Source organism: Rattus norvegicus, chromosome 6 (genome assembly GCF_036323735.1).
Source record: "Rattus norvegicus strain BN/NHsdMcwi chromosome 6, GRCr8, whole genome shotgun sequence".
Taxonomy (NCBI): domain Eukaryota; kingdom Metazoa; phylum Chordata; class Mammalia; order Rodentia; family Muridae; genus Rattus; species Rattus norvegicus.
The window spans coordinates 104,288,898-104,302,039 of record NC_086024.1 but is presented as its reverse complement, the minus strand read 5'-3'; the positions used below and the strand labels follow the sequence as shown (position 1 = coordinate 104,302,039).

Genomic DNA, 13,142 nt, shown 5'->3' with positions numbered 1-13,142 from the left:
TGGGAACCATGCACTAGATGAGGTCATGTGTGTTCGGTATCTAGGGCATCTTGTACCCATCAATATTAGCAAATCCCATTACTCATAGCACAGTGTGTTTACAGGATTTACTTATACATACAGTCTCTAGTCCAGGCTGGCTTCGAATTCCCAATGCAGGTAAGGATGACCTTCAACTCTCTATCCTCCTGCCTCTACCTTACAAGTATTGGGGTTATAGGCATGTATTACCATTTATTACCATGTCCTATTTATGGTGTGATGTGTACTGAGCCCACAGCTTCTTGCAAGCAGCCTACTAATCAAGGTGCATCCTCAGCCTCAATCTTCCTTTCTTTTTTTCTATTGGCCCTACTCTTGCTTTGGCATCAGTACTGGGATGGCAGGTACAGGCTACCAAACACTGTCACACCTTTACTGTTAAATCTGGAAAAGACTATACAAATGTCTAGTCTTGCTTAGAAAACACCCCTTCAGGTTAAAAAGAAAAAAGATCAAAATAAGTCAATGAAAACAATTTGTGTATTCCAGGAAGCATGGGGGGAAAGACTGTTTCTTTAAAAAAATTTTTTAAAGTTTTATTTATTGTATGTTTATGAATGTGCATCTCCCGAGTGCCTGGGGGTTACAGATGGTTAGGAGCTGCCATATGGGTGCTGGGACTAAAGCCCGGGTCTTCTGTAAGGGCAATAAGTGCTCTTAGCTGCTGAGGTATCTCTCTAGCCTCCAACATTTCTGAAGAATTATTCTCAGAATTATTGGATGTTCTTAATACTAGATTTAGGCTTTGCCTTCTGGGGGGTAGTTCTGGGAAATGAATTCAGCCTTGCTTATAGGTTCTTAGCTTTGATATAGGCTCTTTTGAGAGATACAAAAGCATGCAAGAGTCTGTGGGATGGGGTACAGTGTCATCAAGTGTCCTCTAAGACCGGCTTAAAACTGAAGGGCCTTGAAGGTGTGCTGCGAAGGAGTACTAAGAAGAGAAAGGGCACAATGTATCACCTTGCCTGGAAGAATAGTTACATCCAGAGGTTTCCGTTTCCATTGTCAAGGCTGGGGAAGGGGAGGCTTCACCTCCATATGATTGATGTAGCAGGGAAGGGTGGCAGACCTGGCATGCTGCCCATGTGGAGAAGTTGCCACCCAGCTGAGGGGAGAGTCAGGCTGAGCAGTCCCTCTGTTCCCTGGAGACTTGGATCAAGCTCATAGCCCTGGGAAGTGGGGATTAACACAATGTGGTGTCCGAGCTAATGAGTTAGCAAAACAGAGACAGATGGCAACTGAGAAACTTAGCCCATCTCTGTTTGCAGCCACTCCCACGGCGTCTCCTCTGTCCTTGTACTGTCTAACTCTGCAGAGCCCTTTCCGTCCAAGTCCAACCCAGAAGGTCATGGTCACTGAGTAATCATCCAGCATGAAAAACAGCTACAAGCCCATTTTAAAAACACAACTGTTGCCCATGATTGGTATAGCGTGGAGTGGAATTTTTTTTTTTACTGGTGGCCTTGGAGAGACAACCCTGGCTCTAAAGGGGACACAGTGATGTTTTTGGAATTCTCGTTATTTTATATTTAAGATATAATTCCTTTTAACCAGTAGACAGTCTGTACAGAATTCTAGAACATGATACTACTTCGGGGAACCTTATATTCTGAGTCTAAAACAAATTTCCTTTAGTCAGATCTATAGATTGCAACAGTTTCCTTTGTGGGCTGGTAGGAGAGGAGTCTTGTCTAGAGAACGTGGTGAGTGAACAATGCTGAGACCTGACATGTGGCTATTCACGTGGGAGGCGAATGACTGCTTTAAAGTAGTCTGTAACTCTCTTTTTCTGTTACTCCCCGCCCTCAACACAACATACACATCAACAGTGTGTGCCTCCCTAAAGATAAGTGTTTGTGTGTATATGTGCACACATGGGCACATGCATTATACATGCTGACACACACCTGTGGAGGTTAGCAGACAAGCTGCTGGGGTCGGTTCTCTCCTTCTTTCATGTGGGGCCTGGGAATAAGCCCAGGTTGTCAGGCTTGGTGGCAAATGCCTTTACCTGTTGAGTCATTCCACTTGTCTACTCTGTGCATCTTTTAAGGTCTTTGTGTTTTGTTTTGTCTTGTTTTTGATTTTGCTAGAAAAGAAACCAAACAAACATGTTTCCCATGGTCATTATTTTCAGGTGGGATTAAAGGCAGTTGCCAGTTGTGAGACTTGCCTATTTCTGACACAAGCTTAGACAGCCAGTTTGGAAGATCCTTACCTTTTGAGTATTGGTTCATTTTTAAAATAATATTTCCTGTACAATCCCTGTCAAGTAAACAACAGGAAACTATCTTCAGAAGAAAGGGAAGGTTTACAATTTATTTCCTTCCCTTTTCCACCTGGTTACTTCATTCAATGAGGTGATTAGAAACTTTAAGAAAATCAAGACAACTTTTTCCAGGGTCTAGCCCCGTAAGTGTGATCCTCACCCCTTATCAAGGAAACTGATGGTGACCACTAAAGAAACCATAGTCAACTAAAATGTATAGTTGGGAGTTCAATTCCAACCCATACATGCACAACCCAACTCTGGTATCTAAGGTGTCATTGTGGACGAGGAGTTTTATGAGACTGTGTCTCCTAGGAATGTCAGAAGCTACACCCATACAGTCTCACCAAGGTGGCTACCTAAACATCAGCTGAACAAGGAGGATGCTAATGAACATGCTAATGTGGATGAAGGAAGGCTCAAGAGATTTCAACCCTGGTCTCAGAATTTCGAGCAACTAAACGATGCTGAATAAAGGAGAAATAGTCTTGCTCAGGGAGGAGCACATCAATTGGTTATCCATACCAAATGGTCAGTCCAAAACATGCACACAAAAGTAACTGGATACACGCATGCACACACACACACACCACCACCACCACCACCACACCACCATCAAAAACAACAACAACAACAACAACATTAATTAATGAAAAAGAAGACCATGCATTTGAAAGAGAGTAAGAATACATCTATGGAAACTTTGGAGAGAGTAAAGAGAAAGGGGAAATTATATAATTATTTTGTAATCGCAAAAAAATAAAATAAATTGGGATGGAGAGATGGCCCAGAGGTTAAGAGCACTGACTGCTCTTCCAGAGGTCCTGAGTTCAATTCCTAACAACCTCATGGTGGTTCACAACCCGACGACCTCTTCTGGTGTGTCTGAAGAGCCACAGTGTACTCATATATATAAAATAAATACATTTAAAATAAAATAAAATAAGTTAAGTTTATTCATATAAATGGATTTTGCCTTTGAAAAGTAAAAAGCTGACTTAGAAGAAGAAACTTTCAGGAGTCACTGGATGATTTAATAAAATGCATATGTAAATAGGAACACAGATGTACACTTTGCACACCAAAAGACTACTCATACCTCTACCCATTCCCTCAAAATTTCTTCTCCACCTACCCTCTCAGGACTTCCCTGTTTACACCTTAGCTTCTTAGAATGGGGCCTTGGACTAATGATGACAAAAAGTTCAAAGAATTTTGAGCTCACTAGCAGATTTCAGACCACAGATCAGGGGATAGTATACTTCCCCACCCTGTGATAGTTTAAAGTTGAGTGTGCCAGTCATCTAATGACCTGGAAATTCTTTGAACTAATCACATAGTTGTACTGGCTCTTTGCGGCATGGTAGGACCTAAGCATCATTCTTTTTTTTTTTTTAACAACATTTTACTTCTTTTATTTTTTTTTTTACATTTCTTTTTTTTTTTTATTAACTTGAGTATTTCTTATATACATTTCGAGTGTTATTCCCTTTCCCAGTATCCGGGCAAACATCCCCCTCCCCCCTCCCCTTCCTTATGGGTGTTCCCCTCCCAACCCTCCCCCTATTGCCGCCCTCCCCCCACCAGTCTAGTTCACTGGAGGTTCAGTCTTAGCAGGACCCAGGGCTTCCCCTTCCACTGGTGCTCTTACTAGGATATTCATTGCTACCTATGAGGTCAGAGTCCAGGGTCAGTCCATGTATAGTCTTTAGGTAGTGGCTTAGTCCCTGGAAGCTCTGGTTGCTTGGCATTGTTGTACATATGGGGTCTCGAGCCCCTTCAAGCTCTTCCAGTTCTTTCTCTGATTCCATCAACGGGGGTCCTATTCTCAGTTCAGTGGTTTGCTGCTGGCATTAGCCTCTGTATTTGCTGTATTCTGGCTGTGTCTCTCAGGAGCGATCTACATCCAGCTCCTGTCGGTCTGCACTTCTTTGCTTCATCCATCTTGTCTAATTGGGTGGCTGTATATGTACTAAGCATCATTCTTGAGCCCATGTCAATAGCGTCTCCTTATCCTTCTTGCCAGGTAACTAAAATGCCCCCACATATTACCAAGCTGTGAAAGAGAATTAGCAACAAATTACAAGATGCATGAACTTCTTCTAATAGGTCAGAGCTAAGAGTGAAATAAGAAGTATTTGGCTTTTTTTTCTAGGTATAGTGTCTCATTTAGGAAGAAGGGTTTAAGTAAACTAAAGGAATACAAAACAACATAAGGCTGGGTGGAATCATGAAGTGCAGTGTCTGAGAGTAAGTCTAGGTCCAGCTGGGCCAGAGAAAAACCCAACCAATCAACCAACCAACCAACCAATCAACCAATCAACCAATCAACCAACCAACCGACCAACCAATGAATCAATCAACCAACTAATGAACCAACCAACCAACCAACCAACCAACCAACCGACCAACCACCCACCTAACCAGCTAGTCAGCCAGCCAACCAATCAACCAACCAACCAACCAACCAACCAACCAACCAACCAACCAACCAGCCAGCCAGCCAGCCAGCCAGCCAGCCAGCCAGCCAGCCAGCCAGCCAACCAAGCAAAACATGTACTGAAAGCCATTTAATAAAAGATTTTCACTGGATTCTGAGTCTTTCAGCTTTACCAATGCTACCTTCATATCCCAGGAACCGTCCAACATCCTACCAATAGGATTCAAAGCAGTCTTGAGGACATTTGTACTTGTCTAATAAATGTTGCGGCTGATCCAAGTTAAAGGCGCATAATGAAACACAACTCCAAAACTTTAACTTTGTTAGCCCTGGTGAGCAAATCAACTCTACAGAATAGCATTTGAATAGTTTCAAGTTCTAAGACCTTGTGGAGAAGTTCTGCTTTTTGTCTAGACTTAGCAAAGTGCCTGACGTGCCATTTGCAATAGCTGCCATGTGGATGAATGAATAAAGAACAACAAACTAATGTGTATTTGTACCAGATAAGAAATGTCTAAAGTTCTAACTTTTGAGGTTATAATTAGGAAGGCCATTCTATCCTCTCACAAAATGCCTTCTGATGTGGCTTTCAAAGACAATCACTAATCTAAGATTAGTGGGTTTCTATGGAGAACAATTCTCCCCTGACCCTGACTTGTGGTTATTTGGTAATGTCTAGAGAAATATTTCGGTTGTCACAAATGGTAGGGAGGGTGCCATTGGCATCTCCTCAGCAGGGAGAGGCAGAAGTGCAGCTAACACAGAACAATGCACATGACAACTTCCCATAACCAAGGGGCAGCTGGCTCCAGATGTCAAGAGCGGTCCTGTTGAGAAATCCCAGGCCAGATAGTCCACTGGCGTGGTTATTTTATTTTATATGCAGGGACATTTTGACTGCATACCACATCTGTGCCTTCCAGAAGAGGGTGTTAAAGCCCCTGAAACTGGAGTTTCAGATGGTTGTGAGCCACTGTGTGGGTGCTGGGAATTGATTCTGGGTCCTCTGCAAGAACATCAAGTGACTCTCCAGCTCAGTCTTTTCTGTATCTATCTGTCCATCTCAAGCTTCCAGATACCTTATATGTATTTTTATCTACTGCCTATTGTATCTGATTGTGTCAAAGATACTCTGAGTTAACTATAGGATGAAGTGAGAGAGACAATGGTCAAGATCCCATAAAGGACAGAAACTAAACGTGAGTTGTTTCTTCCCTCAATAAAGAACAGCCTGAAAGGATTATGAGTAGATACTCAACTGATGCCTACCATACTATTCTACATTTATCACAACGCTCTTACCAGTCAGGGTTAGAGGTATCATGAGAGCCTAATGGTGGAGGAAATCTACAGGCTATTTGTCTAAGCAGAAAGACAGGAATTCTGGTAAACTTTTTTTTTTTAAACTAACTAAGTAGGGCTGGAGAGATGGCTCAGTGGTTAAGAGCACTAACTGTTCTTCCAAAGGTCGTGAGTTCAAATCCCAGCAACCACATGGTGGCTCACGACCATCTATAACGGGATCTGATGCCTTCTTCTGGTGTGTCTGAAGACAGCTAAAGTGTACTCATATATGATAAATAAATAAACTTTAAAAAAAAACTAACTAAGTAGTTAACTAGCTGTGTAGCTAGTCACTGGAACTTGCTTCCCTCATCCAAAATAAAGAGATCATGTCCAGACTAATTTTGATGGTTGATGGGGCAAGGAAAACAATATATAGAGAAACAGGCAAGAGTGAAGGATTTTGACTAAACATGAAAATGATTTCTTGGCTGGGAGTGGTGGGTCTATATTTTAATTTAGAAGTCTATTAACAGGTGTTGATTAACCTGTAGTCACCCCATCGATCAGATCTAACTCCAAATGATTGGAATGCCAACCTCATTTGTTTTTATAAGACTGAAGCCATCACTGTATGAAACCGAAGGGTGCCTTATGTGAACACACACGACCACAAATTCAAAGAGAGCTCTCTTCTGCAATCCAAATATTGAGGCTAACACTAAAACAGTGAAGGGCTGGGTGCAGCTCAGGTAATAAAGCACTTGGATTGAGTGGAACTCAGAGACCACAAAAGAAGCTAATGAAACCAAATAGAATGAGATAGCAAAACCATTCTCAAGGCAAGAGTTTGGATTATATCTTCCTGGAAATGACACCAGGGTGGTAATGTCAGGCAGACTTCTAGGTGAGTTACTACACAGATACAGTCCAGTGACGGGTCTTTTCGGTGTATCGTTTGGTGCCAGTGCTTATAATTTTACATCAGCTTGGCACAAGCTAACGTCATCTGGGAGGAGGGAGCTTGAATTTTGAAAATGTCATAGGACCAGACTGCGGGCAAGCTAGAAGGGCACACTCTTAATTAGTGACTGATGGGGGAAGGCCTAGCCCATTATTGGTAGCACCATCTTGGGCTGGTGGTTCTGTATTCTCTAGTAAAGCAGACTGAGCTTCTGTACAACTCCGGTATCCGGGTTCCAGCCATGTTTGAGTTCCTGTCCTGACTTCCTTCAATGATGGACAATACTATGTGGAAGTGTAAACCAAATGAACCCTTTCCTGCCCAGGTTGCTTCGGTCATGGTATTTTATCACAGCAATAGTTAGTCCCCCACTCCTGACTCTGGCTAGACCTAGTGATCTCCACCTTATTGCATCCTCTGTGCATTTCTGTGGGAATTTTAATACAATTAAATCATCTTAATATTACACACATATTGACATCCCAGGAAGCTCATGAAAATACCTGGCAGAAAACATAGATATACGTTCACTTTAGGTATCTGGGCTTTGCTGGGGCACTAACCACAATCCATGAGTGAGATGTCATCTTAAGGCTGTGTGTGTGGCTGGTTAATCACGTGTGTTTCAGTTTGGCTGAGTGAATGTGCTCCTCAAGTTCACTTTGGTCTCCTCCAACTGTCTAAGTTTTTCAAGATGACCAACAACTGACAGAAGGAGTGACTGAAAGGGGAAGTCACCTCTTTGTTGACCAAGCAAAAGCAGGCCATCTTATGGAGTTCCCAGCAGCTAGTTGGAGGCATGACTTATGACAAAAAAAAAACAAAAAAAAAAAACAAAAAAAAAAACAACAAAAAAAAAACTCTTTAGATTATCCCAAGGCTTCCACAAAAAGGCAACTTCGGAGAATGGCAGCAAAATAGAAGCTTGGGATTTAGGATGTGGTTCCAGGAACAGCGAGTACAGAAAAATGAAATGGAGTCACTTTTTCCAGGCAGGCCACTTCCACAGACAATGCAGTCACACGGCAATAAGTGGCATTTGTGAGTATGTGAGGACACTGCCTGTTTATAGACACTGCAGCAGTCGCCAACAGCGGAAGAGAGGGAGTGGATCCACTTGTGAAGAGCAGCCTCTCTCTTCGCCCTGCTATAACTCCACCAAACCCATGGGAGCCTAACTTACCAGTTCAGCAAGAACCATCTTGATTAAATACGATGTCTCTGGTCACTAAAAGTTCTCCCGGGAAGTAATGGGAAAGTAGCCAAACCACACTATGTGAGAAGCAGATGAAGCCTCTCTCCTTTGCATGCCGACATGTTCTGGCTGGAGCCACAGTCTTCTCACCAGCTCCTCTGCTCTCCAACCCATCTGCCCATGGGGTACACCTGGCTACCAGCTCCTTACTCTTCACACCCCGTCATACCTCTCCTCTCCCTGGGAGTGACAATTTCACTCGGTCCCTGGCAAAATGATACCATTTCCCTTGGAAGACCATTCAGCCCTGGATGGAAAGGTAGAGAAAGCCAGAAAGGGGATTTCCTATGTTGGTCTGTCAGTCCACCATTTCTCATCAATTCCCTACTTTCCCCTCAAAGCACTTGAAAGACTCTGAGCAAATCCTGTTGACTTAGTACTTGGAAAAGTCTGTGAGGAAAAAAATGACCTCCAGTTCACAGACCTTAATTAGAAAGATTTTGTTGGTTTGGGTTTTCAGACACTCTTACTGACCTTGACTCCTGAGTGATAGGATTGCAGAGGCATGCAACCCCAGGCAGAAGGATTGAGTTTTAAAAAATCCTCCCGTTCATTTACTCACTTAACATTCAATAAACACAGAGTACCTGTTCATACCAGGAACTGGGCTGAGACTCTCTAAGTCAGTACTGATGCCATGTGATTGACACCTGGCAATGTCAGGCTATCCTTGAATGAGAAGCTCCAGTCACTATTTCCTGAAACAAGTAACCCTGGTTCATCGAAGTAGAGTGCCTAACAGATACCTGGGAAGCTTCATTGGGGAGAATGAATCAGAAAACAGCAGGTGTTTTTTATGGTAGGCTTATCCTTCCTTCTATAATGGGCATCATGCTACTTGATCTATTTACCAGACAATGTCTACTGAAAAATCAAAAGGGATGAAGTCAGTGAGATGCCTCAGTCATAGAGGCTCTTGCCACCAAGTCTGAGGACCTGGGTTTGATGCCCAAGACTCACATGATAGAATACGGTGGTGACTAATTCCCATAAGTTGTCTTCTGACTTCCATATGTGCACCATGCCCACACATGTGCACACAAAATAAAAGATGGATGGATAGTATATACAAATGCATTTTGTAAACTGATTTAAAATGTACAAATAAATTTAATCTTAGGTTTATAAGGGTTGGAAAATAAAGGTAGTCCCAGTTGACAAAATTGATTAAAAATGGCTTAAATGCTCTGATTTGTTTTAAATCTACATGAGTGTTTTTTTTTTTTTCTGAGTGTATTCTATACATTATGTGCATTTACCTGAAGAGGCAGGAAGAAGGCATTGGGTCCCTCAGAAATGGAATATTAATTGGTTGTTAGCCACCATGTGGGTGCTAAGAACCGAACCTGTGTCCTCTAGCAAAGCAAAGCGAAGTGAAGCAAAGCAACTTGTGTTCTTAAACACTGAATCATCTCTCCAGCCTTTTGAATCTCTCTCTCTCTCTCTCTCTCTCTCTCTCTCTCTCTCTGTGTGTGTGTGTGTGTGTGTGTGTGTGTGTGTATGAGGATGTATGTGTGTTATGGCACAAGCAGAGGCCTGAAGATCTGTCCTCCCTTGTCTTCCTCCTTGTTTGAGGCAGGGTCTCTGCCCTTCCCTGCTTCAAATACCAGGTCAGTAGCCCGTGAGTTCCCAGAGATTCTCTTGTCTCCCAGGTCCATGTAGGGGCACCAGGATCACAGACAGGTGCTCCAGTACCAGATTTACATGGACTCTGGAGGTTTGAACTTGGGTTCTCATACTCGTGTGGCAAGTACTTTACCCAGTGAGTTATGTCCTCAGCCCAGTGCTCTGAATCTTAAAGGGAAAAGCAGCCTTTGTAAGAAACACACTCTTTACAGTTTCGTGTACAATTCTGGTGAAAGAGAAAATATCTTGATTGTAAAAACAGAAGAAGCCCACACGCTGAAAGAGTTAAGCACACCACAGTGAGAAGAAAAAACTTGAAACTAAGATGTTTTGCTTTATCTTAAATTTCATTGATTGATTCATGGAGTCCTTTTAAAAAATAACTATTTGAGATTCCCATTATACACCAAGAAACTTCCAGAAAATGTTACATAAGTTTCAGAATCATCAGTTTAAGAAATTAATATTTATTTTTTGCAGTGTCTTTCAATTGTTAATTATACTGTCTTTATAATTAAAAAAAAACTTTGGTGGTAAGAGCATAAAAAATCTCATAGAACGTGCAGACCCCAAGAATCCAGAGCCCACAATTTGAGAAATATTGATTTTTTTTTTGTCTCACCCTTGCCTTTTATGGGTGAAGGAACAAAGGACTCTCCTAACCACACAGATGGCTCTTAGCACAATCCAGCCAGAAAGCTAGGTCGCCCGGTTTCTAGAACAGTAGTTTTTCCTTCTTTAGACAAGGCCTCCTCTGTCTGCTATCAGCTCACTATCTGTCCCAGACAGACACTGGCTTTGTACTAGTCCAGAGACGGAGAAACAGATGGAGGCAGCAGGTTTGAGGGGAAGTGCCGTGGGTGTGGCTGCCGTCACTGCAGCTGGGCCTGTATTTGAAGGGAAGGGACTCCTATGGTCATATTCTTTTGCGCATCTTTGAAACAAAGAAAAGTTGGGCAAAAAACACAAGCAGCTTTAAGAGGAAGCATTTCTGCCTAACAAGTTCGGGCAGAAAGTCTGAAGAATATGGTCCTGAGCTAAGAGCCAGAGAGGAGCTCCAGAGGTATGAGGTTATAATTCAGGGTGGCCAATTTAATCAGCTCATATCCATTAAACACCCACATACACATGGTGCTTTACAGCTAACCCCTTCCCTCACGCAGAAGCATCCACAGGCCTGTTTTAATCGGGCCACCCTGTTCATGTTGGGAATCTCGCCAGAGTGCTAAAGCAACCGCTCCCCTTCCTAAGAAAATAGGGTAGACTTTCTACTGTGAGTAAGGGGAAAGCCTCTAGCTTTACATCCCACTGAAAGCTGGGGGGACACAGGGAATCTGTTTTCCAAAGTTTGTAAAACCCAGTGATATATTGAACCTTCTTCTTTCAGACTGGCAACATCCCATGCCATCTACATTCCAGACTTTCCCCTGCAGTTTCCTTGGGTGGGGTTCCTCTCTTTTATCTGAGCTGAACTTGAACACTTATAAATATTCCCACAGAGGGACTGAAACATTACGGCCCTTGAGTTACTTATAATTAGCCAATCAATGATTTTGAGCACTTCTGGCCCTTGGATAATGTACTTGTTGCAAGGAAAGAAAGCTTGTTCTTACCACTGGCTGTTGGAACTGCCAAGAGTGTTTTCAGCCCCACTGTTTTAGCAAGCAACTTTTGATTGCCGTCTGATGAGAGGACTGACTGAGGCTGTCGGGCTCACTCTCCCTAACAGCTGTGTTTAGCGAACTTCTGGTAAGAGGGGGTGTCTGAAAGCTGGGGCATCCTTTAACTTACATCCCTGTCTGAGGTGTTGGCAGGTGCTGTGGCTTCTCCAAGGACTCTCCTGTACTTATGCAATGTGTCCCCAACAGAGAGCATTAGATCATTAGGAAAGTCCCGAAAACTGTCCTGGCGCCAGGACATGGTGCTATTCTTCTCTTACCTGATGCTATCCACTGCTAAAGACCCTGTGAAGCTTAATAAAAGACTCCAGAACACAAAGCACAAAGTAGGTGGTCAACCAAATACTGCTGTGCTCTTCATCGTAAGGGGGTAAGAAAGTTTATGACACAAACACAGAGGCAGAATGGTCCTAAGTGTCTCCAAAACTATGGCCAGGGAAAATGGGTGTTACCAAGAGACTTAGGCGAACAACCATATGAGCCATAAAATAATAATACCCTTACAGTTCATAAAGCTCCTTAGGCTTCTCCATTAGCTCTGCGGTGGATATGTATGAAATGAGCAGGTTTCTGTCTCTGTTCAGGAGTAGCCAGGATTCCTCCATATTAAGAACCAGAACCTCGACAATGTGCTGGAAGCATAATTTCTCAACCCCTCCCCCAACGTTAATCTCGTATTTTCAACTTGGTCACTTTCATTTAAGCCAGTGTCAACACTTCAGCAACCCTACCATATTTATAGATTAAGACTCTCCAAGCCAATATAAGGCCCACAATTCTCTTGTGTTTCAGTTACCTAATGCCTTAATGCCTTCAACAAATGTTTACCAAGTGCCAGTTATATATGCCAAGCAAAGACACAAGGAGTAGAAAAATAGTCAGGAACGAGACTTTATAATGGCAGGCACACAAGGAACTGTGAAAGGGTGTCTGTGATGAAGTGGAGGGTATTCTGGACATGTAACTGGGAGTCACATCCAGGGCCCTGCATGAGGTCTGGGAAGGTATCCCCACCAATGCACTATGGAGAGGGAGGGGTAGGGATGGGGGGAGGGAGAGAGAGATCAGCAGAAGATTTGGCGCAATAACCTGAGCTGTCAATGAGAAAACACAATTATTGTTTAATTATTACAGTTTGTTTACTAGACCCAGACCTTCCAAATGTGGGGGTCTGTAGAGAAATGTAATCTACAACGGAAGTCTGGACAACACTGTTCCAGTGTGGCACTGAAGGGTGTGGGAAGGGGGCATTCAGTGTTTCCATCATACATGCACAGATCACAGAACACCCTTGAAGCAGACGGCGTGATTGATGTCCTCCGATTTGCCTCTCAGGCCTCTCCAGACAGAGAAGCATCTTGCAAGTTTGATGCTGGTTAGTGCTCCAAAGTGAAACATTGTTTCAAAGAGGAGGGCGGGGCTAGGGGAGGGAAAAGACCCTTGCATCCTGTTTCTTGAAGTGCTACTTCCTGCCATCAGCCACAGCTCGTCAGGATTTTAAGTGGGGAGTGCTAACTCTTGGTTGCTGAAGCAGCTTCATCTCTACTAACCTTTGCACACTATGACTATGTCAGTTTTTCCAA

General features: G+C 43.1%; 1 protein-coding gene across 10 annotated transcripts in view; it reads right to left on the bottom strand.

The window, feature by feature from the left end:
• The window catches only part of Rad51b (RAD51 paralog B), a 544,534-nt gene that overhangs the window by 71,884 nt on the left and 459,508 nt on the right, over positions 1-13,142 (bottom strand). Inside the window, exon 10 of one of the 10 annotated variants that reach the window (XM_039113282.2) lies at positions 4,104-4,367. The exons of the other annotated variants lie outside the window; for them this stretch is intronic. Within the exon in view, the coding sequence (XP_038969210.1) occupies positions 4,360-4,367 (8 nt within the window). The 3' untranslated portion in view covers positions 4,104-4,359. Of the gene's footprint in view, positions 1-4,103; positions 4,368-13,142 lie in introns of those variants that run through there. 10 annotated transcript variants of the gene reach the window in all.